The 26,479-nt window shown below is 50.8% G+C and overlaps 1 protein-coding gene across 2 annotated transcripts in view; it reads right to left on the minus strand.

The window, feature by feature from the left end:
* ITGA11 (integrin subunit alpha 11) overlaps positions 1 to 26,479 on the minus strand; it is a 132,082-nt gene that overhangs the window by 7,798 nt on the left and 97,805 nt on the right. For both annotated transcript variants that reach the window (XM_061430184.1, XM_061430185.1), the window contains exons 13-24: positions 23,538 to 23,678; positions 23,076 to 23,279; positions 21,840 to 21,970; positions 16,665 to 16,831; positions 15,147 to 15,289; positions 13,744 to 13,854; positions 10,226 to 10,311; positions 8,549 to 8,756; positions 6,147 to 6,245; positions 4,129 to 4,205; positions 1,912 to 2,001; positions 1,038 to 1,128 (exon numbers count right to left, since the gene is read on the minus strand). In XM_061430184.1, coding sequence (XP_061286168.1) covers positions 1,038 to 1,128; positions 1,912 to 2,001; positions 4,129 to 4,205; positions 6,147 to 6,245; positions 8,549 to 8,756; positions 10,226 to 10,311; positions 13,744 to 13,854; positions 15,147 to 15,289; positions 16,665 to 16,831; positions 21,840 to 21,970; positions 23,076 to 23,279; positions 23,538 to 23,678 — 1,548 coding nt within the window. The remainder of the gene's footprint in view (positions 1 to 1,037; positions 1,129 to 1,911; positions 2,002 to 4,128; positions 4,206 to 6,146; positions 6,246 to 8,548; positions 8,757 to 10,225; positions 10,312 to 13,743; positions 13,855 to 15,146; positions 15,290 to 16,664; positions 16,832 to 21,839; positions 21,971 to 23,075; positions 23,280 to 23,537; positions 23,679 to 26,479) is intronic.

Genomic DNA, 26,479 nt, shown 5'->3' on the forward strand with positions numbered 1-26,479 from the left:
AGGCAATGGCACCCCACTCCAGTGTTCTTGTCTGGAGAATCCCAGGGACGGCAGAACCTGGTGGGCTGCCATCTATGGGGTTGCACGGAGTCGGACAGGACTGAAGCGACTTAAGCAGCAGCAGCAGCATGTCCATTGAGTCGGTGATGCCATCCAACCATCTCATCATCTATTCAATGTCAGAGCCGCAGTGATTACAAACAGGGTTTTGGAATCAGAAAGGCTGAGCACATAACCCATGGCTGCTGCCACAGTTGAGCTGTGTGGCCTTGGGCAGATTATTAAACCTCTCTTGGATGAGCCATCGAGGCATCTGTGTGTTTCTAGCTGTCTGCCTGCTCCCGACTCTTGCCCAACGATTCAGGGCTGGGGAGATCATGGGGCAGAGACTCTCAAATGCCTCCTAATTTTCCTTCTTCCTTCTTCCTTAGTGACAGAAACCAAGGCAAAAAGGCACATTTCCTAGCCTCCCGTATAGCTGAATCACACTGTTCTGGACAATGAGAGGTAATTGGACGTGTGAGGCAGTGCCAAAGAGATTACTCAGGGAGGTGTCTTGCACACTCTTCTCCTTTTCCTTCTTCCTGGAATGAGGATGTGATGACTGGAGTTGCAGCCACCTTGGACTATGAGGTGAACTTGAGAGGTTGATAATCACATGTTGAGGATGGTGGAGCGGACACAAGGAGACCCAGTCCCAGGGGACTTTGTAAAGTTGTCAACTCTGGACTTCTTTTTTATGGGAGAGAATAAACCCCAGAGCATTATATATATCACTGTTTTTTCACATTTAAAAAGTCATAAGCAGATACACCTATTCTTCACTGACACACCCTCCTGGTCCAGCCTCGTACTTTTCCAGATGAGGACTGAAAGGCTCAGAGAGGGGAGGGACTTGCCTAAAGTCACACAGTGAAGGGGTGGCAGGGTTGAGGCTGGAATCTGGGCACTGGCAACGCTTTCAGATTCCTTCCCTCCCAAATGGGGGTTCTCAGCTCCTGTCTTTTACTGTCTGCCTGGCTGCCCTCCAGCCTAACCTTGAAAATGCAGTGGAAGGGAGGCCCAATGCCATGGTATCTCTCCAGGGAGCTGTTGGACTTGACCTCGTAGTGGCTCAGGCTGCTGCTCCTACAGGGACAGAGGACAGGGACGCCATGAGCTCAGTCGGCGTTGGCTGGATGGATAAACGAACGAAAGAAGGTGTGGGCATGTTCCCATCTCCCTGGATCACAGCAAACAGGTTTCCTCTTGTGTCCATTGGGAGGGCTGTGTTGGGAAGGCTTCTTCCCAGCAGGAATAAGCACTGAGATCAATTAGCAATGTCTGCTGGGGTGTGGGATGGGCATGAATCGGAGGCCAGTTCTCTACCATCCCAGTCCTTGCCTCCTGCCCAGGCGCATGGCCTCTTTCGATCACCAACTTGCCCACTGTGCACCTCTAGTGTTGGCTGAAGGAGGGCCAGAGCTTTCTGTTTGCTGTTACTTCCTGACTTCTCCACCTACCTGGGAGCTCTGGGAGGTAGAGGGGGCAGACTGGGGGCCAGGAGCAGACTGAGGGAGGGGGGTGGTGGGAGCAGTCTGCCCTGGGGGCAGGAGCATTTTCTCACTGATACTGTTTAGAATTGCCAGTGTGAGGTGGTAATGAAATGCAGATGGACTTTTTAGCAAGTTCTGATACTGTTTTGACTTCTCTGCAGAGCAGGGCCCTACTTGCAACCTCTCCTGGGGATACTGCCTGTGCCCTCAGCCTTTGGGGTGCCCCCTGCAGGGAGCTCCCTGGTGACCAGGTCTGTGCCTCCTCCTCCTCTAGTGGACACTGCCTCCCTTTCATGGACGGGGCACTGCACTCTTAGGGATACACTTGGCTGCATCTCCAAGTACCTCAGCACAGGGCTCTGGGGCCCCGGCCCACCTGGTGAAGAGGACGTCGGCCTCGTACTTGAGGTGGAAGCGCAGAAGGGCCGTGTTGTCTTCCTTGGTGCTCTCCTCCTCATCGCTGTCACTGCAAGGAGAGCCGGCCGCGCCTGCGGTCACGAAGGGGCAGCCCTCCCTCCACTCAGCCCCACACCCCGACTGGCTCAGGGTGGCTGGAGGGATCCAAGCCGGGCTGAGAAGGAGCCTCCCAGCTAGTCTAGGGCTGCGGGTCCAGAGAGGCCAGCTTGGGGTGCGGTGCCTGGCAGCCATTGGAGGTGTCTCCCAGGAGGGGAAAGGCCGGGGAGGTGGGGGACCTGGACCTCAGCTTTCCCTGCCCTCTCTCTGGGCACAGCACATCTGGGCTGGAGGCTGGGAGGACCGTGCCAGCTTGCTCACAGCAGCCTGTGCCCCCTCTCATCTGTTAGTCGCGCAAGTCCTGCGCTGGGGGCCCCGGGGGTGGGGATTATGCTTGTAGGGCAAGGCTCTGCCCAGGGGAGGAGAGGTGCATGAGGAATTGATTCAAGACTCTTGAGAGTCCCTTGGACTGCAAGGAGATCCAACCAGTCCATCCTAAAGGAGATCAGTCTTGGGTGTTCATTGGAAGGACTGATGCTGAAACTGAAACTCCAATCCTTTGGCCACCTGATACGAAGAGCTGACTCATTGGAAAAGACCCTGATGCTGGGAAATATTGAGGGCAGGAAGAGAAGGGGACAACAGAGGATGAGATGGTTGGATGGCATCACCGACTCAATGGACATGGGTTTGGGTGGACTCTGGGAGTTGGTGATGGACAGGGAGGCCTGGTGTGCTGTGGTTCATGGGGTTGCAAAGAGTCAGACACGACAGAGTAACTGAACTGAACTGAGAGCGTTTACTGACTCTTGAATTGACCTTTCTGAGGTACAGGTCGGGCAGCTCCCATGGGGTGGCTGAGGGGCTGTGTGCTGCCTTTAAAATACCAGGGAGGCATTAGAGTTTTGTCAAATACGCTTCCCTTTACTTCTGAGCACCACGAACCACACCACCAGGGCAGATCATTTTAGACATAAAGAGATACAATTTCTGCTCATTAGGTGCATGAAGCTGGATTTCCTTTGGAAGCTTTATCCCAGAGAGGTGCTTAGTTAGAAAAGGGAGTCTGACACACACACACGCCCAACTCACAAGCGCCCGCCAGCAGCCACGCTGCCAAGAACTCTGCAGGCAAGGCTATTCATTACCTGTGAGAAGGGGCTCTTTTCTTAGAGGGAGGCCTCAAGATATCAACACATCTTCACCTCATGGCAGGTGAGCATTCCACCCAAGTGCACAGACTGGCTAACTGCACTGGTGTGTGGATCACCAGCACTTCGTGACTGCTGACTGGTGTGCGTGCTCAAAGGTTGGTGCTGCCAGATTTATTTCCAGTGTGGAGAAGTTCTCAGGAGGGTTTATAAAGCCTTATAAAGCTAGAATCCCTTCCTGCCTTTGTGTGTTTATTACTGACATGGGTGATTCATGGTGTCAACCTAAAGTGAACTGCCTCAGGGAAACCTGCGAGACAGACAGACAGATCCACAGAGAGTTAAGAGAAGGTCTTTAAAAACTGGAACTTTCCAAGGGGAGAGAAGGGGCCAGCGCAGAAAGAGCACTGGATAAGGAGGAGGAAATCTGTGCAGGGTAACCACACCACCCTGCATGCACCCCATCTCATCTAGCACTGGATAGGGAGGAAGACATCTGTCTATGGCCATACCACCCTGCATGCATCCCATCTCGCCCCTTCTCAGAAGCTAAGCAGGGTTGAGCCTGGTTAGTGCTTGGATGGGAGGAGTAGGAAATCTAGTGTTTAGCTTCGAGTTGTGCTATTTACATGCTGTGTGTTGATGGGAAATTCACTCAACCTCTCTGAGCTTTTTCTTACCTGGGAGGTGGGATGGGAATAAGTCCTGCTTTGCTTGTCTTAAGAGGCTGCTGTAAAGACTGACTGAGATAATATGTGCCCAGTGCTTCACAACTGTAAGCTTTTAAGTAACTGCTATATAAAGGTAAGGGTATTATTATTTCTATCCAAGCTGAAGAACAGTGGCAGTGCAGCTTGCCAGCACCTGGGGAATAACCTGGGGCCCTCCCAGGCTGGGGCAGTGAGGGATGTGGGGAGGGCGGTTCCTAGTAGCAGAAGAGGGCCTGGGAGTTGCAAGTGGGGAGGGAAAAGGAGTGGGCCAGCCCTGACCTGCCCGCTGTGAGCTGGATCTCCAGGTGGTGCAGGAAGATGGATTTGCTGAACTCGAAATCCAGACGGAAAGCCACCTGCAAAGAAAGAGTTGCTGGAGCTGGGATGGCTGGCAACTGCTTGCCCGCAGCAGCCCTGGCCCCCCCTCCCAGCCCCTGCCCTCTCAGTGGACCCTGCTGGCAGGGAATGGACTGGGGGAGGGAGGACCAAGTGCTGGAGTAATGTGAGCTGCGCTTGGGGGCTGTGGAGGGGACGCAGCCAAGGTCAACAGCTCCTGAGATGGGGCTTCTTGGCTGTGGAGCCAGCCCTTCACCACCTCCCTTTTTGTTTTTAACTACCGGCCACTGCTGCTGCTGCAGCACAGAAAAAGCTCTGTGCGACCCCATAAACGGCAGCCCACCAGGCTTCCCGTCCCTGGGATTCTCCAGGCAAGAACACTGGAGTGGGTTGTCATTTCCTTCCCCAATGCATGAAAGTGAAAACTGAAAGTGAAGTCGCTCAGTTGTGTCCGACTCTAGCGACCCCATGGACTGCAGCCTACCAGCCTCCTCCATCCATGGGATTCTCTAGACAAAAGTACTGGAGTGGGGTGCTATTGGCCACGAGTCCAACTTCAGACTCTTCCTGCAGGAATTGCTGGGGGGGGGTGAGTTGATGGCAGGAAGGGGAGCCGGCCTTCACCATGCACCATGGGAGGTGTGGCCAGAAGGGAGTGGTGAGACTGCCCACGTGCACTCCCTGTTCTTGCGTGTGAACAGGTGGGGAAGCGTGGAGGCTGTCCCAGGCTACTCAGCAGGCTAGTCGCACATCTGTCTCCTTGTTCAGAGGCCCTCCCGCCGCTCCGATGGCCCTGGTCCCCGTGCTGCCTTCGGCCTTCCCCCAGGAGTAGGGCCTGGGGCCCCTGATGGTGCCCTGTGACCCTCTCGTTACCTTCTGTCCTGCCTGGTGGTTATACTGGGGCTTTGCACAGAACGCTGGTGCTCTTCCTAGGTCTGACCCTCATTGGTTTTCTCAAGGAGACCTTGGTGGCGGGGATCTTTCTCCCCAAGTGGCCATGGGTGGGGTGGGGAAGCTTGGGCTGGGTGCTGCCCCTCCTGGGTCTTCACCCAAGAGCTCCTGAGTGTGTCAGTGTCTCACCTCAAACACTGCAATCTTGACAAGTTCTTTTATAAGGAGCCCTAATCCCCTGCCCCATCCCCCAGCTTTGCAGACTCTGCTGCTGGGAACACACTCGGCTCTCCAGCTAGCCTTGCCTCAGGCTCCCCTCTGTCTGATTCTCACTTTAGAAGCAGCTTGGCCTCAGTTAGGTGTTCCCTTACTCTGGAACCCTCAGTGGCTGCCTGCTGCCCAGGGGATGGGAAAATGCTCCCACAATCTGAAGTCTGCCTCCCTTTCCCAGGAAGTTGCTTCTCCCAACTCTACACTCTTTTCACATGTACTTTTAAGCACATGGTACCTGCTCAAAAAGCATTCATTTTCCTCCCCATCTCTCCCCAGGCAGAGCTGGGGAGACAGAGGCTGGACATTTTAAAAACATGTTAGGGGGACGTCCCTGGTGGTTCAGCAGTTGAGGCTCCATGCTTCCAATGCAGGGGCCGTGGGTTCAATCCCTGGTCAGGGAACTAAGATCCCACATGCCTCATGGTGAGGCCAAAAATTTTTTTAAAAAAGTAAAAACATGCTAGGGTATGGTACAGAGGGCTAACTGGCCAAGAGGAGGTGAGGGAGTCGGGGGCGGAAGTGGCAGGATTCCCTGAGGTGAGGGCCCATGCTCTCAGGGGGTGTGCTGTCAGCCCTGGGGGTGGCTGGCTGATTAGGTCATTCAAATGTTGGTTCTTGGGAGAATAAAACAACCTTAATTTAAAAGCCACCCTCAGGCCTCTCCGTCCCTCCCCAGTCTGCCCCTCTGTTCGCTTTTACTTCTCTTGCTCCCCCCCGTGCCTCCCTGATCGGTCCTGGGCACACCACCCCAGCCTGACCCGCCCCAGGCCCCCCGCACACCACGCTCCAGCCGCCACCTTGGCCTTGGCCCGGAAGAAAGGATAGCTGACGTTGCAGACTTTCTTGTGGAGCCTCCTCTCCTCGTTCACACACTCGATGCTGCCATCTGAGTCATCCTGGGGGAAGGTGGGGGCGTCATGGGCAGTAGTTAGGTGGGGTCTCAGACCCAGGTCTGGGGGCCACCCCTGCCCCCAGCCCCCACCTGCCCAGGCTGAGGCTGCGGCACAGGCAGCAGAGGCTGCAGGCACAGAGCCCCTGGAGGCGCGGGCGTGGCATGGTTCTGGGTGCAGAGAGCATGGCAGGAGCCGGTGCAGGGCAGTAGGCCTGGCTCCAGCAGTGCCCGGTTGTGAAGAAAATGGGCAGGACTCATGGACGTGCTGTGTCACGCCCTTTGGATCAAGCCTGGAGGCAGGACTTATCATCCAGCTTAGAGGTGGGGTCCGTGAGGCCCAGAGATGGGAGGTAACCAGCTCAGTCCACCAGAAAGTGGCTTCTTCCACTTGAGGTCTCCTTGTTGGGTGGTAGGGGTTGGGGAGAGGAAGGAGGGGGTGTTTCTGCTGTGACCACCTCCTGGGCTGGGGATGGATGGTGGTGCTGGTGAAGGAGCGAGACTACAGGCCAGCCCTACTCACATACTATATGCCATGTGTATGTGTACATGTGTGTGTGCGTGTATGTGTGCCTGTGGACATGGCCCTTGACAGGACACATTTCCAAAGTCCCTTTGTGTCGAAGAAACAAAGCACCATGATTCCTTCCCATGAGGGTTATGAACAGGCATGGGATTGGTCTTGGACAGTCTGGGCTATGGCAGCAGGAAAAGATGGATGCAGGTTTGGGGCTCTATTTCCCCTAAATAACCTAAGTCCAGATAGAGATAAACAATCTCTGGAAGAACAGGCCTAAAGACTATCAGGTGAGCCGGGTGCTTTTACTCTGGGCTTCGGGGCAGGACCTGGGCCTGGCAGAGGAAGTGATTTTGCACTAACAAGTTCTCCTTGCATTCTATGCACTGACCTGGGGTCTATTTGAGGACACTGGGGACCCATCAAGGGCAGGAAGCCCCCCGCTTTTCTAGTGGGCCTCACTCCACTGGGCTTCTCTTCCTGCTCTATAGGAAGAGTGCGTGCTCGTGTGTGTGTGTGTGTGTGTGTGTGTGTGTATGGCTGGGGAGGGGTCGTCCTGTCTCTCTCCAGGCCAATGGAAGGGGTGGTCGAGGTGAGAACACAGGGCTGGCTGTTCTATTCTGCAACCCCCAGGCCCCATGTGGACACTGTGAGATCTGTGAGGACAGAGACTGTGTCTGATGGAGCCTGGGACCCCCGAGCACCCACACGTGACAATAATCTAGGCTTGTTCAACAGACTTGTCTTGAGGGCCTTCTGCATGCCCAGCCCTGGGGACAGATGTGACTGAGAAAGGGCACTTGCCCTCTGGGAGTTCAGGGTTATAGCAGGGCAGCGCTCAGACACTGATGATGCCCATGGAGTATGCACAAGGCTGTGCCAGGGAGCTGTGCAGGCTGGGGGGCCCTGTGTGACCTTCTGGGGCTTCACGAAGCCACCCCAGGGAGTGTGGCACAGGGACCATGCTCTCTCGTGAATTGCGGGCAGGGGCCAGCTGCTGGGTGGGAATCCTGCTCCTCTACTTGCTGGCTGCCTGACCCTGTTCAGTCCACTTAAACTCTCTCTGAGCCTCCATCTCCTCCTGTGTAAAGGGGGACACGACCACCACCATCACCTCCTGGGGTTATTGAGAGGGTGAAATGTAAGCAGGCCTTGTAAGGGGTTACCAAGAGGGAGCAGGAGCTTGTTGGGAAAGGAGGGAGGGGGCCTTGGTGTGAAAGGGCAGGTGTACTGGGCAACAGTGGGGGCCAGTGGGGCCATAGGCGAGGGCGGAAGTGGCAGGGGTGGATGGGGAAGGAGGAAGGGGCTTGAATGCTGGAACAGGAGTTTGGGATTTGTCATGAAAGCAGCTGGGAACTATGGGAAGCTTTAAAGTGGGGGAGAAGTCAGTTCTGATTCTTGTTAGAAGGACTTTTCTGAGAAAGTCTGGAGGGGGAACTGCAGGCAGAGGGTGTGTGCGTGCTGTTGTGCACACATATGTGTGTGAATGTGTGTGTGTCCCTAACAAGGGCCAAGGGTGCAAGCTGAAGGAGATTCCTCTCCTTGGTTCTGAAAGGCTCAGACTGCCCTTCCCCGTGGGTCTCAGCCCTGGCTACACGCTGACATCACCCGGAAGCTTTAATAGCAGGCTGACCCAGGCCCCACCCAGACCACATCAGTGAGAACGTCGGGCACAAGTCCGGACACAGGGATCTCTAAGCTGCCAGGTGATTCTGAAGGGCAGGTAGGCCCCTACTTGGAGCCCTCCTCTCCTGCCTGTGCGCTTCCCCTCAGGCAGGCCACCAAGATCTTACCTTCTGGATCAAGCTGGCAAACTGCAGGTTTGCGGACTGGGAGATGTTTAGGACGGTGCTGTAGGCGTTCTCACCCTTGTTCTCCAGCAGGGCCTCCACTGCCACCCGCCGCCGCATGCTCTCTATGACGAAGACCGCCGCGTCAAAGGACAGCGTGTAGGCAGAGCAGTCCTGCACAGGCTTCCTCAGCACCCGCTGGCAGTACTCCCTGAGGCAAAGGGACGGGCAGGGATCAGGCACATGGGATGGGGAAGGCACAGGTAGGCCTCACTGTGCGTGCATCAACCCGCTGTCAGCACGCTTCCCTTTTGGCTTTGGCTGCCAGGCAGCTCAGAGCTCAATTCAGAGACAATCCTGATTATTAGCCCAGCTGGTTAGAATCTTTGCTTCTACTCCTTTTCACAAGGTTTGGTTGTACTTTTTCTATTATTTATTTGTTTATTATTTGTATTTTTAACTGAAGTATGGCTGATGTACAATGTTGTATTAGTTTTAGGTGTATGGTCAAATGATTCAGTTATATATATTAATATATCTATATATATTTATTCTCTTTCAGATTCTTTTCCTTTATAAGGTTTATACACACACACACACACACACACTTTTTTTTTGGCTGTGCCAAGCAGCATGTGGGATGTTAGTTCCCTGACCAGGGATCATACCGGTACCCCCTGCATTGGGAGCTCAGAGTCTTAACCACTGGACTGCCAGGCAAGTCCTTATTACAAGATACTGAATACAGTTTCCTGTGGTATACAGTAGATACTTATTGTTTATTTATTTATATATATACATATAAAATCATGTTATCAGAGAAGGCAATGGTAGCCCACTTCAGTACTCTTGCCTGGAAAATCCCATGGATGGAGGAGCCTGGTAGGCTGCAGTCCATGGGGTCGCTAAGAGTCGGACAGGACTGAGCAACTTCACTTTCACTTTTCACTTTCACGCATTGGAGAAGGAAATGGCAACCCACTCCAGTGTTCTTGCCTGGAGAATCCCAGGGACGGGGCAGCCAGTTGCGCTGCTGTCTATGAGGCTGCACAGAGTCGGACACGACTGAAGCGACTTAGCAGCAGCAGCAATCACGTTATACTATTTCCATTTACGGTATATGTTTATTATCTAATCATCTCTAGTTGAATAAAAGTTAAGCATAAAGTTTTTGAAAACACATTACATAAATTTAAAATAGGATCATTATTTTTCCTTGTCTGCTAGTTTATTTCTTCCAGGGGATCGTGATCACCCTGCTCATCTCCCGCTAACTCCTTAGCATTGAGCCCAAGTGGTCAGTCCAAGGACCTCACAAGTCATCTAGTCTGGCAGTTGCACAATGAGTACTGAGAACGCTAGGTCCTCAGTCTCCACCTTTTCTCAGCTTTATAGTATAGAAAGGATTCTTTTTCTAAACAAAGCTTGAGAAGGTTGGATTAGACTAACTATCCATTTTAGAGAGGCGGTCACTTAGGCCCAGAGAGGGCTAGGCATTTCCCTGAGGTCACACAGGAGTTAGAGGCAGAGCCTAAGCTAGGCCCATGCTCCAAGTTCAGTGTTTGGTCCTTGCTGCCTAGGAGAAGCGCGTGCAAGATTGTCATCCAGAGCCCTGGAAGCCCAGATCCACCGGCAGGGGAGCGAAAGGAGTCAGGATGGAGAAGGGAGAAACCAACTCACATGGCTGTGGGCAGGTCACTGCGGGCATCTAGCAGGAGGTCAGGGACGCAGTGCTCATCCTCATTGCAGCCGTTCCAGAAGGGCACCTGGGCCAGGGAGAGGCAGGTATGGCGGCTGGAAAGGGCACCCACAGCCTCCAGTCCCGGTCTTCCCTGTGGCTCATCCCTTACCCTCACAGCACACCAGCTCCTCTCTCTGTGGCACTAGACATGGGCTTTGTTTTTTTCTGCCCTTTTCACAGATACCATGCTGCTTTTGATCATGGCTTTGCATAGACAGTCCTTTCTTTAGAACATGGCTCAAAACTCAACTCATCCTGGGTCCCTTTCAATCCTCTAAGCAAGGTACCAGCACAGAACACCCACTTACCTTGCACCAGTCAACACTGATTGAGTGTTTACTGTGGGGAGGAAGCTCTCTGGTACTGGGGGTAAAGGATGAGGAATATACAGCCTCTGCTCTCAACTCATGGGGAAGATGGGTGTGTGAACAAATAATTACAGTGTGAAATATGCAAAATTTGTATGAGAAATAGAAGAGGCAGAGGGAGGAGAAGGTAATCTTGGCCCATGATGGTTGAGATGGTTTCACAGAAGTGACAGTTGGTCAGAGTTCCAAAGGAGGACTGAGTTAACTGGGTGGATCAGGGAGAGGGTAGTCTGGGAAGAAGGACGAGTCTGTGCAAAGGGCCTGAGGCATGAGGCAGCATGGTAAGTTTGGGGAATAATGGTTATTTCGTGTTGCTGTAGTAAGGGGTGCAGGAGATGGAGAGATGGCTGGAGTCGTGTTCTACAGCGTCATGGCGGTGGTATCTTGCAACTGATAGGAGTCACTGACCGCTTTAGGCTGGGACTGTCCTCCTAGACATGCATGTTGAAGACCCTACTGAGGAGGCTGCTGCAATGTTCACATAAGAGATGACGATGGTGTTGGTGTGGTTGTGGGTGTGCAGAGTGGGAAACAGGTTAGGGACCTCAGAGGCAGAGCAGCAGGACCTGGAGTTCATCAGGACTAAGGGAGAAAAGGGTCCCGGATGTTGGCCAAGTTTCAAGTGTCTGAAAGGATGGCTACACCATTTATTTATAAATGGAGGGGTTATATGCAGGGGATCAGTTTGGGGCACACTGAGTTTGAAGTGCCTGTGACCCATCCGGGGAGAAGTGCTCAGTGGGTGGGTGGGTGTTCAAGTCTGGAGCTGAGTGGTGAAACAGGAGCACAGCCTAGATCAAGGGAGGGGAAGCTGGTATCAGAGGCCAGGTGTATCTTACGGTCACTGACTTCTCCGGAAGTGAGAAGAGGGGAGCTCCCTGAAAGTGTTAATCGCTCAGTCATGTCTGACTGTTTGTGATCCCATGGACTGTAGCCCACCAGGCTCCTCTGTCCATGGGATTCTCAAGGCAAGAATAACGGAGTGAGTTGCCATTCCCTTCTCCAGGGGATCTTCCCCATCCAGGATCGAACCCAGGTCTCCTGCATTGCAGGGAGACTCTTTACTGTCTGAGCCACCAGGGAAGCCCTTTCTCAGATCCAAGTGTTCTTGCTTTAGACACGTTTCTATTAAGTCTGCTCCTTAGCTTCCCCATCCATGGTGGATTTGTAGCTTGAAGCAGCCAGCAAGGAGTACAAAGCAGAGCCATACAAAGGAGGGCAAAGCAAGGCTTTAAATGGCAGGACATAACTCCAGACACTTTGGAAGCCCTTGGGAGCTTCACTGTATTCTAGCTTCCGAGTTCACCTTGGTGATTTCAAGTCTCCAATGAAATATGCCCCACCCCTGCCCAGCATACTGTTTAAGTGTGAAAACTATAGAATAACCCTCAGAAAAATTTCTATCCACTTGATTAAAAGGGATAATTTAACACGATAAGCATCTGTTATACTCAATTGTATGGAATGGCTCATTCTCCCCAGAGGCAAGATTTTATGGTACTAGAACAGTGCTGGGCGTTGAGGAGAAACTAAATAAGAATTTATAGCAGAGAGACGGGAAGAATGCTTCTAATTTGCTGGAGGCTAGAAATCTATATTGACAAGATTTTGAAACATCTAGCTGCTATCCAAAGCCCTTGGTAATATGCCCAGACTGACGGTTTCAGCTCTATTTCTCATCTTTTCTTTACACATCCCTTCATCCTGCTTGTTTCCACATCCACACCTTGGCTATGCTGTCAGCTTTCCTGGAATAAAAGCCTGTTGTCCCCATCTCATGTCTATTAAAGGACCATGGGAAGGCCACCTCCTCCAGGAATCCCTCCCCCCATCATCTCATTGCATGATGACACTACCTATGAGCTGATTCCTATTCTGACTTGGCCTATGACCTTGATCACCACCTTGCATCCGTATCATCATCAGAGAATACCTTTCCCATTCATCTGCCACGGGCTTCAGCAAGCTTATAGAATGAGTGACTCGTATCCACTCATGAGCTGTAGTGGCTTTGTAATGACTGTGATGGGGAAAATACTAAGATTCAGTGTATCCAGCTTTCCCCTGCTCACTAAGGAGGATTCCAGCCTTGCCAGGCCAGTATCACCCCCCTCTCCTGAACTGCATTTTCAGACACTCTCACTTACACATTTGTGACTCAGAATCAGGAGAAGAGGGAAGGTGTGAGGTGGGTGGTAGGTGGTGAGATGTGGCAGCTCTGGGAAGAGGAGGGAGCTGGGGGAGGCTGATGGGGGAGAATGAGAACAGAGATCTTCAGAAACCTTGCTGTTGACTACACAGTGCTTTTGCGTCAGAGAAACACAAGCAAGCATGTGAGTAATTCTGAGACTGTTGTTTGCTGGCTGGGTTCTATATAATTCTCAGAGACAGTGTAGAGGCTGGAACTCACGGGTCATGGTCTTAGACCACTGTGGAATATTTGACAGTTGTTTCCTAGATCCTCAGGGTTTATTTTGCCTGCTCTCCTAGAACAGATTAGATAGAACTGATAACTGTCTGACGTTTTCTTTGTGTGGGATTTATATGGAGTTGCAGACATAGGGAGCATCTGAATATTAGGTACCAGACAATTCCAATACTCCTAGAGCCAGGGATTGAGAAGTGTGGATTGAGGGGTGTGCAGAGCCATTGATGAGGCTAAAACAACTTATTTTTGGAATACTTGGAGCTGGGAGGACTGTCAATAAGTTGATCATTCAACCAGTGCAGACCAGGCTCTGTGGTTGAATCACTCTGTCTGGCCTCCAGTGTCCTTATCTGTAAATGAGGGAGGTGGTGATTAAGAACTAAAGTCCCTCTGATCCTGTGACTCTCAGGATCCATGCCAGGCTCACTCTCAGCTGGGGACACAGGAAACCTTGAAGGCTGGTCCTTACCCTTAAGAAACCGCTCAGCACAGGTCACGAGGAAGGAGGGAAGGACATGCTGGGGGTCTGTGGGGCAGGAGATGGGAAGGTGCAATAGGGGAAGAACTCATTTGTGCCCTCACAAAGCCTGGGCTTCTGGGAGGAGGTGAGGGCTGGGGTGGGGTATGTGCCAGAGCTGCTTCCCCGGGTGCCAGGACATACCGAGACCCTGAGGGTCGTGGGCCAGCCGTCATCCAGCATGGGGCCGTAGTCGGGGTCCTCCAGGGAATACTCGATTGAGAAGGTCACTGGCTTCACGTAGTCAGCGGTGTCCTGTGTGGGAGGAGATGAGGATGGGGTGAAGGCAGAGGGAACATTCATGTCTGGGCCAGGGCCGCTGAAAGAGAACTGTCATCTCCCTAAGCTGGGAGGGCAGCAACTTGTCAGCTCTGAGCATGAGTCCGTGGAGCCTTAGCATCTGTGGGTGGACAGAGGTTCCCAGATGGGTCTGCAACTGGCGTGTGTGCTCCTGGAAAGGGCCCTTGGGTCCGTGTATGCCAGCCCCACCTCCTGCACGTTCCACCAACTCCAGATCATCCTTCAAGCCTGGGAACCTGTATTTTCAACCCCCAGCCTCTAGGAAGCCAGCCAGCAACACGTGCCCACACTCTGTTCAGACTGTTACTGACACTCTTGCACTGCATCATAACTATGTGATTCTGTGTTAGTCCTAGCCCCTCAGAAGCCTTTTAGCACTGTCCTAGCACTGTGACAAGGCTTAATAAATGTGTCAAATCAACGAAAGAAGACACAGGAATAGGGGCATTCAGGGGATGCTTAGAGCTGAATGAAGAATCCCTGAATCTCTCTCATGGAATGCAAATCTTGACATGAGTGGCTTCCTTGTGTTAAGGCATATCTAATAAGTTCCCAGATGACGATGCTGCTGGTCTTGGGGCCCCCACTTTGAGAACACAGACACGTCATAGGGGCGACACATTAACATACACTAGGACTCCTTATTTTTCTGATCTTTGCCCGTTGGATACTGAGGCCAGGTGGGCTCTCAGTGTTTCCTGTCTGTGTCTCCAAGGCTGGAGCTGTGCCTTGGGTGTCTGGAGTTTCTGGGTGGAGGAATTGGCCCCCAGTGGCTCCCCTCTCTGCCAGGCTGGCCTCTGTTCCTCCCCCCAGCCTCTTCATGCCACTGGTCCACCTTCCTTGGTCTTCCTTTTTAGCTGATGCTTTGCTTATCCCTTCCTTCTGAGCCATGGCCCCTGACCCCCATTCTCTCTGCAAGATATCACTGAGCCCACCTCCCTCCTTAGATTTCACCCCCTGCTTAAGCAATGGTGGGCATGTGGGAGATGGCAAAGGGGATATCAGAGGAGGGTCCAGTGAGGTGGAGAAGCAGTGTGACCCAGCAGCCTCTGCTCTGGGGTATGAGTGTGGGTGCCCAAGGTCCAGGACACTGCTCCCTGCTGGCCTCCTGAGGTCTGCTGGGGGCTCAGCACCAGCCTGGCAGCAGCTGAGCTCTCTGCCTCTCCATGGCAGCACCTCCTCCAGCTCTGTTCTCTTCCTGGAGGAGCCTGGGCTCTGCTTCTGGGGCTGCAGGGCATCTGGCTCACCAGCACGTGGAAGCTGATCCGCTCACAGTGCTCCTGGCCGGAGGAGAGCAGGGCGGCCCTGTTGGTATACCGGTCGCCACCCTCGTCCAGGTGGGCCCGCGGTGTGTACCGCCTCTCATCCATGGTGGCATTATACCTGATGCCTGGAGGAAGGAGAGGGGAAGACCATGGAGGTGGAGCCACATCTCCACCAAAGACTGTTTACTTCCCTTTACAAATAGCCTTCGGAAAGTCAGCCTCCTCCAGGAAGCCCTCCAGGCTGGCCAAGGAAGAGCTACTCCTCTCCCCTCATAAGGCTCAATGTAGGCAGGAAACTCCCACATGGAGAGCAAGCAGTACAGTGAGAAAAGCCAAAGGAAGGAACTAAAAAGAAGAGGGAGGCAGAAGAAGGAGAAAGGGAGATGGAATTGGCAGTGAAGGGATAAAGAAAGAGGAGGAGATGGAGGGGAGAGTGAACGCAGTGGAAGAGGCGAGGAGACAGTATGGGTGTCATGGTGATGCCCCCACTTGAGCCCCTTCTGGAGTCAACACAGCTCTGCCCTCTCCTGTCACCTTCCCAGGTCTCACCCTCTGCTCTGGGATCCTGTTGGGCCTGGATCTGAGTGTCTGCAGGTGGCAGTTCCCATCACACTAGGGAGGACTGGCCAGGCCCTGCCCACCAGCTTCTCAAACCTAAGACTGTTCTGAGGTTAAAGACTGCATTCCCCTCTCTTTCAACTGGGTTGATCTTTTGCTAAATGTAAGAAAAGCCCAGCCCCTTCTCTGGTACCACAGCAGCACTCTGGGTGTGCCAGGTCCTTGGTATTATTCTCCTTTCATAGAAGCTGAAAGAAGGACACCACCACCCAGGCTTGCTTTTGTTCTCATCTTCCTTCTGGAACACCCCTTTTTAAGTCATCTGATTGGTCCTGCTCCTTGGCTGAGCAGCTCTCTGTGGTCCCAGTTTCTTGCACTGGCCTAGTCTGGTCCTAGAACCTGCAGCTGCCACTTTCTGGGGATGACTGGGCCCAGGGCTGTCACAAGCCAGTGTCTGATCCCAGCCTTGGAAGAGAGTGAAGGACCCTCAGAAGGAAACTGTCCTGCTGTGGACTCAAGCTCACTTTGAGCAGAAACCACTGCTACTTGGGTCTTTATCCACCTGATACCCTGTTTCAGATCCCTCATGGGTCTGACTCTTTCTCGGAATCTGACTTCACAGCTTCTACACCCTAAGCTATTAGACTGCTTCTCGTCTCCTGTTCTGATTCAAACCCTATCTCTGACTGTTTCCACCTTCCCCAGCCTCTCCCACATTGGTCACTGCTGCTCACTGCCATCCTCTCCCTGGCATGAGACCCCCTCTCTGCCCTTTGGAATGAGAGCACTGAATGGACATCTAGAAGTCATCAAACGTGGCTCTAGGTGTGACCCTGGCACTCAAAACCCATTTCAGCAAAAGCCCAAATTTAGAAACAGAGGAAACACAAAGTCCTCCGGGGAGAGACTGGAGCTGGGGGAGTGGGGAGGGGCCGGATTTACCGACTGTTGCAGTTTGGTAATGGGGTGCCAGGAAGACGGGCGTGAAGCAGAGGAAGGCAGCCAGGCAGGTGGCATCTCTGCCGCTGCGTTTGCAATCCCTGTGAAAGATGTTGATCTTGGATGGCTCAAAGTGGAGGCTGGCATTGATCTGAACCACAGGGCGGGACCTGCAGGAGGAGGGAGAGAAGCAGGGGTGGGCAGGGTGCAAGGCTGGCCTGCTGGGACCTGGGGGAAGGTGGAGAGCCAGATGGAATGGGGTCTCTAAAACCACCACTGGAGGGTGAGGAGGTGGTGGGGCCTGCAGAGAGGGGCTCTGGTGTCACAGGATTGGGCAAAAATGTGCACAAGTAGTGAAGGGCAGGCTAAGTAATCTCATAGCCCCTCAAGGCAACCCTTTGTCATTTTCCTAGCGGTATGCTTGCTACAGACCATACTGACATCCTTTTGCCTCATCACATCAACCCTGCATGTCCACTACAGTAACCTGGAGAGCTTTAAAAACTCCTGATGCTTGAACTAGAACAAAACATTTTAACATTTGTATGGAAATACAAAAGACTCCAAATAGCCAAAGCAATTCTGAGAAAGAAAAACAGCTGGAGGAATCAGGCTCCCTCACTTCAGACTACAATACAAAGCTACAGTAATCAAAACAGCACGGTACTAGCACAAAAACAGAAATATAGATCAATGGAACACGAAAAAAAAGCCCAAAAATAAATCCACACACCTATGGTCAATTCTTTACCAGCTGAGCTACCACGGAATCCCTATGGTCAATTAATCTATTACAAAAGAGGCAAGAATATACAGTGGAGAAAAGACAGTCTCTTCAATAAATGGTGCCAGGAAAACTGGACAGCTACATGCAAACAAAATGAAACTAGAATATTCTCTAACACCATATAGAAAAATAAACTCAAAATGGATTAAAGACGCGCAAATTTAAGATTTGTGTTTTCCTGTGAAAACATTTCAAGATGTTTTCCTATGTTAGAGGACAACATAGCCAAGACACTCTTTGACATGAATTGCGGTAATATCTTTTTGGATCCACTTCCTAGAATAATGAAAATAAACACAAAAACAAACAAATGAGACTAATTAAACTTAAAAGCTTTTGCCTAGCAAAGGAAATCATAAACAACACAAAAAGACAACCCACAGAATGGGAGAAAATATTTGCAAATGAAGTGACTGACAAAGGATTAATCTCCAAAATATACAAATAGCTCATGCGGCTCAATATCAAAAAAGAAAACAACACAATCAAGAAATGAACAGAAGATCTAAATAGACATTTCTTCAAGGAAGACATACAGATGGCCAAAAAGCACAATAAGAGATGTCTAACATCCCTAATTACCACAGAAATGCAAACCAAAACTACCAGGAGGGTTCACCTCACACTGGTCAGGATGGCATCATCAAAAAAATCTGCAGACAGTAAATGCCAGAGAGGGTGGGGAGAAAATGGAACCCTCCTTCACTGTTGGTGGTAATATAAATTGGTACACCAGTATGAAGGTTCCTTAAAAAACTAAAAATAGAACTACTACATGATCCAGCAGTCCCACTCCTGGGCATATATCCAAAGAAAACCATAATTCAAAAAGATACACACACCCTAGTGTTCCCTGCAGCACTGTTTACAACAGCCAAGACAAGGAGACAACCTAAGTGTCCATCAGCAGAGGAACGGATAAGGAATATGTGGTGTACGTACATACATATACGTATGGAATATAAAATGGAATAGTACTCATCCATAAAAAATAATGAAATAATGATATTTACAGCAATATGGATGGACCTAGAGATTACCATATTAAGTGAAGTCAGAGAAAAACAAATATCATAAGATATCACTCATATGTGGAATCTAAAAAAAGATACAAATGAACATATTTACAGAACAGAAACAGAGTCACAGACTTTAAAAACAAACTTACAGTTACCAAACGTTAAAAATGGAGAGGAGAGATAAACTGGAAATATTTGGGATTAACATATATATAGTACTATATATATTGGAGAAGGCAATGGCAACCCACTCCAGTACTCTTGCCTGGAAAATCCCATACATGCAGGAGCCTGGTAGGCTGCAGTCCATGGAGTCGCTAAGAGTTGGGCATGACTGAGTAACTTCACTTTCACTTTTCACTTTCATGCATTGGAGAAGGAAATGGCAACCCACTCCAGTGTTCTTGCCTGGAGAATCCCAGGGACAGAGGAGCCTAGTGGGCTGCTGTCTGTGGGGTCGCACAGAGTCGGACATGACTGAAGCGACTTAGCAGCAGCAGCAGTACTATATATAAAATAATCAACAAGGCCCTACTGTATAGCACAGGAAACTCTACTCAATATTCTGTAATAACCTCTATGGGAAAAATCTCTGAAAAAAATGGACATATGTATATGTATAACTGAATCACTTTGCTGTACACCTGAAACACAACATTGTAAATCAACTATACTCTACTATAAAATAAAAATTAAAAAATCCTGATCCCCAAATTGCTCTCCTTGTCAAATCAAACCAGAATCAGCATCAACATGTCGTAAAGCAATGCTTCTCAGACTTCAGTATATTTGCACATTTCCTAGGGATCTTGTTAAAAAGCAGGCCTGGTATTCTAGCAAGCTCTCAGGTGATGTTAGTGCCTTTGCTACCTGGACCACACTTTGGAGAACGTGCGTGTTAAAGCACCCCAGGTGATTCCAATGTGCAGCCAAAGGAGAAAACGACTCACAGTTCTAAGACTCCCCACTCATCCACCCATCCCAACACTGCCCCATCCAGGCAGTCAAGGAAATACGAATTTACTCTCGTATTGACTAAGTCAAATAGAGTTAGGGAAGGAAACTATTGCCTCTCCAAACCATGCATTTATATAAACAGAAACAAGTGTAGTGAGTTTTACATGCTTCAGAGTTGTAGCATGATTATCTGTGCTAATACCCTGCTCTTCTTAGTGAAAGGGGGATGGCGCCGCCTCTGTGCTGTGGAGTGAGAAGGGTAAGTTTGAGTCTTGGCTCCTACTGGACAGACCACGTGATCTCTCTGACAGGGAATTGTGCGAATCAAAGTACGTAAGTGAGAATGCCCTTTGACATTGCAAAATGCTGTGTAAATATAATGGCTTTTATCAGTGGTTCTCAGACTTAGGTGCCTACTGGAAGCGAACACCTGGAGATTCTTTAAATGCCTGAGTTCTTGACCTAGAAATTTTATTTTAAGTGGTCAGGGTAAAGCCTGGGTAATGAGAGGTTTAAAAGCTCCCAGGTGATGCTAATGGCAGTCATGTTTGAGATCCAGGGAGTTTGACTCTAAATTTTCCCTAGAGGGCTTCAGCCCACAGTTTCAGCAGCACTCAGGTAGCACTCAGGTTTAGACATCACAAGCTAGGGCTTGATTGAATCCACTCTGTGGGACCGATTCTTCTGGTTGTATGTTTATCTTGTTTCCTGTAAAGAACGTAGTTTATGTATTGCCCCACAGACTTGGGAGACAACATCTACCCCCTAACCTGGGCCTTGTTCACCTGTCTTGCTTCCTGGCTAGAACCAAAGCAGTGAATACATTTAGCCCAAGCTGCTGTCTCTACCAAAGACCTAAGATCCCCACCTGATAGGCTGTGGTGCCAGTGCAACTTCCGGGCAGGACCTGCAGAGACCCCGCTTCCTCGGTGCTGCCCAGAGGTGTGGGGCAGCTGACACTTGGGCCTGGCACTGGGGGGACACAAGGAACTCGCAGATACACTGCTCCCCGTTGCTCCCCTAAGGGGCTGTTGCAGAAAGCAGAGGCTGTATTCTTTCTGCCTCTCTGGAGATGCTGGAGCAGGGAGCTGCCCAGAGTGTGAGTCTGCAGCTCATTAGGTACTTTCCTCTCGAATCCCTCTCCTCCTCTCCTGCTTCAGTTCCCCTGGACCCTCACTTCTGCTTCTGAGACTGAAGTCCCTCCCACAGCAGCGCAGACGCACAAGCTTTTGCCTCAGGCTCTGTTTTCCAGGGAACCTGGACTAAGACATTTCCTGAGTGGAATGTAATATTCTTGAGGACCAAGAACCTAAAGATTCTCCCCGTGAAGTCATCAGTTATCTCTGTTTAACATCTTTCTTAAGTTGTATGAAAATGTGATTGCACTTGTATAAAATTATATGCAGATGGTAAAAGAATGGTAGGGAAATGCCAAAATATTAATAGTGGTAATGTTAAGGTGATGAAACTATGAGTGATTTATTTCACAAATTTTCTTTAAGTTATTGTATTTATAATAAAAGTATCAACATATATAAAATTAGCTCAAATTAAAGTTTCTTTTTGGCTAAAAAAGTAGCTGACACATCACTCAGTAGAATAGATGGACTTTTAGAAAACCTTTTTTTTTTAAAAGTTGCAGACCATTGCTTAACACAGACCCCAAGTACAAATGCATGGCAAATATCCATGGACTGGTACAGAAATGAGATCCTGAGAAAGGAAACCAGGAGTCAGAAGGGATTTGGAGGAAAGAAATCTTTCACACTAGGGGAGAAGGAAATCCTCCCAGCTGAGGAGAATATCCTCAGCCTGTCCCTTTAAGAGAAGCCAAGTGGGAGAAATGCCCCAGTAATCAGAACTTGTAGGAAAAAGTCTAAGGGGGTTTTTGGCCACTGCTGCTGCTGCTGCTAAGTCGCTTCAGTTGTGTCCGACTCTGTGCGACCCCATAGACGGCAGCCCACCAGGCTCCCCCGTCCCTGGGATTCTCCAGGCAAGAACACTGGAGTGGGTTGCCATTTCCTTCTCCAATGCATGAAAGTGAAAAGTGAAAGTGAAGTTGCTCAGTTGTGTCTGACTCTTAGCTACCCCATGGACTGCAGCCTACCAGGCTCCTCCGTCCATGGGATTTTCCAGGCAAGAGTACTGGAGTGAGGTGCCATCGCCTTCTCCCTTTAGCCACTAAATAGCTCTAAAATCTCTGAACCCTACTGAGAAGAGGGATTTGGACTTCAAAATAACTTACAGTGAATCCATAAAAAGGAAATTCATAGTCACAACGGGATAAGAACAGGGTGAATTTGGCCGACAGTGATTAAAAACAAGAGACAAAGAGTCTAAAGTGTGTCTTTTAAAGCCTGTATCCATCAGGACCCTCAAGAGAGCCCAAGAATTGTGAAAAATGGGGGAACCAACCACAAAATCACGGCATTGCCAAGCGCGCCCACTGCCAAGTCCACGAGCCCGTCTTCATCGAGGTCCAGCTGCCCGTGAATGCTGCAGCCAAAATACTGGAGGCCAGGAGCCAGCTCTGAGGCGGGGATTCTCTGCAGGAAGCAGAAGGAAAGAGCTGGGTGTGGGCACCCTAAGGAGAAAACACAACTGGGAGCCCTGGAGACAGTCTGTCTGAAATTATCAGGAAACTTCCTCAGCCCAAAGCTATCTCCTCTCCTGGTCTGTTTTGGAACCTGAAATTTCTACCATTAAGTCATTCTTTTGGATTAAATAATGTGTCATAAAAGGGTTCTCCACTGAAGAGGGAAAAGGAGGAAAGATGGGGTAGGAGATAAAAGATACAAACTATTATGTATAAAGTAAATAAGCTATGAAGATATATTATACAACACAGGGGATATAGCCAATATTTTATAATAACTATACATGGAATATAACCTTTAAAAATTGTGAACCACTCTGATGTACATCTGCAACATATAATATTGTACATCAATTATTTAAGAAAAGAATTCCCCACGGGATGTAAACACACATTACATGGCAGGTAACCCATCACTATCTCTAAGTGTGGTATATTAGGCTAGCTTACTAATAAAACAGGCAAAAGTGATGACCCTGAGGGGAAGGCGCTTGGGATGGCTCACTTTTGGGTATAGCACTGTTTCTATCCTGAGGCATTTCCAGAGAAGAGGAGCCCAAATAGGCCTTCTCCATTCATTTGTTCAGCTGTGTCCGACTGTTTGCAACCCCACGGACTTTAGCACTCCAGGCTCCTCTGTCCATGGGACTTCCCAGGCAAGAATAGTGGAGTGGGTTGCCATTTCCTTCTCCAGGGGATCTTCCTGGACCAGGGAACGAACCAGCGTCTCCTGTGTTGGGAGGCAGATTCTCTACCACTGAGCCATTAGGGAAGCCCCAGGTCTTCTCCACATGTAGTCAGTTGCATGAAAGCATGTGAGGGCCAGCGGGATTCAGGTCCTTGGGGGGTTTTGTTATTGCTGTTGTTGGGAGATGAAGTTAAGCAGGGAGAGGGTATCCACAGGAGTGACGGGAAGGTCTTGAGACTAATTTCAACTTGAGGCAGGTAGAGCTAGGACAGATGGCAATCCTTTCCTGGGTGAGGACAGGGAATGAGATACTAGGACTCCAAGTTCTAGCTCCATTCATTCTGGGGGTTAGGGTGGGGGGCGGCACCTGCTTCGGCGTCTTCAGGATGCTGCCTTGGAAGCCGTGGTAGATGTAGAGAACGCCCCCGTGGTTGTCTTCCAGAGGGGCCCCCACCACCACATCGTTGTAGGAATCTTGATTGAGGTCCCTAACGGAGGCGATGGAGGAGCCGAATCGGGCGTTCTGGTAACCGTGGGAATCCTTCAACGTTCCATTGTAAACAAACCGGTCCTGCAAAATCAGGGGCAGGAAAAGGCTCAGGGGGCTTGGCAAGGGCTCTCAGGGTCATGACCCACTCTGGCCTGCACCATCCCCCTCTGTGTTTCTCTGTTTCTTTCCCGCTACATAAACCCAAGGGCAGAGGCGGTTCCTCTCCTCTCCAGTCTGCAGGCATGCGCTGGCCTCCGCTTCCCAGCTTCCCTCATGGACACCTGATCAAGGCATGCGTCAGGTGCCCCTGGAAAGCTGGCCAGCATCCGCGCTCCGTACCTGTCTCAGGTTATAGACGTACACCCTGCCCCGCTCTCCGCCCTCGCTGAAGTACATGGGCGCGCCCACCAGCAGGACGTCAGTCACACCATCTTCGTCCACGTCCACCGAGGTGATCTCGCTCCCGTAGTAAGAGCCTATCTGCGGCACAGGGATGGGGGAGGGGCATGGGGCTGGCCTGCTGAGAGGCCTCCCCTTACCAGTGGGCAGCCTTTGACTCAGACTCTCTGCTGAAAGAATGAGGGCCCTCACCCCCGCCAACCCTTTGCTCCTTAACCATTCCACCACCACTTGACTTTCCATTATTTAACTTTTGTTGTTCAGTTTCTAAGTCCTGTCTGACTCTTTGTGACCCCCATGGACTGCAGCACACCAGGCTTCCCCATCCTTCACTGTCTCCTGGAGTTTGCTCAAACTCATGTCCATTGAGTCAGGGATGCCATCCAACCACCTCTTCCTCTGTCACACCTTTCTCCTCTTGCCCTCAATCTTTCCCAGCATCAGAATCTTTTTCAATGAGTCAGCTCTTTGCATCAGGTAGCCAAAGTATTGGAGCTTCAGCATCAGTCCTTCCAATGAATATTCAGGTTTGATCTCCTTGCCGTCCAAGGGACTCTCAAGAGTCTTCTCTGGCACCATAGTTCGAAAGCATCAATTCTTTGGCACTCAGTCTTCTTTATGCTCCAACTGTCACATCCATACATGACTACTGGAAAAGCCATAGGTTTGACTATATGGTATAACATTCCAAATTATGCATGTGCCAAACGTGTTTAATCAGTCCTCTGTTGGACATTTAACTCATTTTCAATATTTTATTTTCCAAATAACTGGGCTTAGCACCTTGGGTGGTGACTTGTGATTTCTTCTCAGTATTTGAGCACTTACTGTGTTCCTCTCTCGCCTTGGGTGCAATGCCTCCAACTCAGCTAGAAACCTAAGGGTCCTCCTGGCTCCACTCCCATCTCTCCCACCTGCAGTCTCCCCACAAGTCCACTTGGTGGATGCCAAACATGTCCCAAATCCATCTACTTCCCTCCTCTTCTGATGCTTCTTCCTCAGGAGAGGCACCTTCCAAAGGAAGGACCCCCTCCCCGCCCATCTCCAGACTGGCGCTCCAGCCCACCCCTGTGGGGAGCTCGAGTGGCTTCCAGAAGCTGACCATGCCCCTTCCTTGCTTTGGGGGGGAATGTCCAAACTGCAGTGTGACCCTCCTGGACTGGCCTCCCCGCCTCCCCAGCCTCTGGCTCCCACCTTCTGGCTCCCACATTCCCCCTGACAGTGATTTCTCTCACTGTCAGAAATTTTTTCTCTCACTGTCAGATTTTTTTCAGAAATCACTGAAGTGATTTCTCTTCTCAAAAAGCCCCCTGCTCTGGCAGGCTTCCCAGCTTCCCCTGCACATACTTCTCTTTAGCCTCTACCCTTTTCTCCTCCCGTCTCTCCAGGTCATGTCTATCATCCTACAGGTCACTTCCTGTTCAAAGACATCCCTGGCCTTCCCGACTCCATCCCCTGCCGTGGGGTCCCTTTCTTCATGCTCTCCCCCAGCCCCGTCCTCCTCCCCCCTAGCACTGGTTCCCTCCACAGACGCCCCCCAACAGTGGGTGCTGCTCCTGTCTCATTCTGTCCAGGCCTGGGCACTGTGCCTGGCACACAGGAGGTACTCTATAAATGTTTATAGGAGCAAGGGGTTGGTCAGGAAAGAAAAGGAGCCCTTCCCAAGGACAGGCCCTGCGTGAGGCAATTTACAGCCTCACGCTGTCTTGGGAGAAATCATTGTCCTTACTTCACAGGGAAGGAACTGAAGCTCAGAGAATTTGAGTCACTAACCCAAGGTCAGAAGGCCGGTTACCGCCAAATTGGGTTGGAACTCTGATCCATCTGACACCCAAGCCCATGATTCTCCCTTCCCGGCTTGGGGTGTTTTCGGAAGAAATTTATCCTCAAGCATTAAAAACTTTTAACTGAGGAGAATGAAAAAAAAAAATACAGAAAAGGGGAAAAAGGAAATTATAAACACGGTATGGGGAGGGGGGAGATGTGCCTACACAGAATGATTACGAGGCAGACAGAGCAAAGAGGGAGGCGGAGAGAGACTGTCTAAACATGTGGCCTCAGCTATATGGGTCACGGTGATTTGGAATCCACTTAACTTAGCTGCTTTCAGTGCTGCGGTTTCTTGTTTGGATGTTGGAGGCAGATCCAGGCAGTAAAAATGTCATATATTCTTCGGCGAATTCCCTCCGGCTCTCAAGGTCTAACCTTGGATTCCTGAGGGCCGGCCCTGGGTGGGGTATGGGCAGGCAGTGTGGAGGCTGGGACCAGAGCAGCGCCCGGGTCCCCGGTGCCCTTGGGATGGGAAGAGGGACGGTGAAAGGATGGCTCCCTGCAGCTAGAGGGACTGAGGTTAGACCTGGCCGAGAGCGTGTCCTCATGGCCGAGGGCAGTAGAAGAGGCAGGAAGCAGGGCTGTTCCCAGGCTCTGGAGCACCAGGGGCAAGCCAAGAATAACAGGAAGGAGCTGGACAGGGCTCAGCTCAGCGCAGGGTGCCGTGGATACTGGATGCTGCCAGGCAGGAGGGGCGAAGGCCTTGTGTGGGGGTCGTTGGGGTCAGGAGGTAGCACAAAGTAGGCAGCCCCACCAAGAGTCCAGGATTCTGAGCTTTACCCAGTGAATCTCCCCAATAACCTTGGAAAAGCTGTGTTGCTTCTCAGGACCACAGCTTTCCTGGGCTATTGAAAACCTGTATCAGAACCCTGTTTCCTGATCTTTTCACTATCCCTGACTTTAATCATAGCTTTCCCCCGTGCATTCAGACCTTCTAACATGAGACTGCCCACCACGTCTTGGGGGGTGCTGTGATATTGGCAGTTGTACCGTTCTGCATCATGCCCGTTCCAGGGAAGGAAAGAAGTTGGCATCTTGGTGCACCCCTGGGG

Source organism: Bos javanicus, chromosome 10, assembly GCF_032452875.1.
Source record: "Bos javanicus breed banteng chromosome 10, ARS-OSU_banteng_1.0, whole genome shotgun sequence".
Taxonomy (NCBI): Eukaryota; Metazoa; Chordata; class Mammalia; order Artiodactyla; family Bovidae; genus Bos; species Bos javanicus.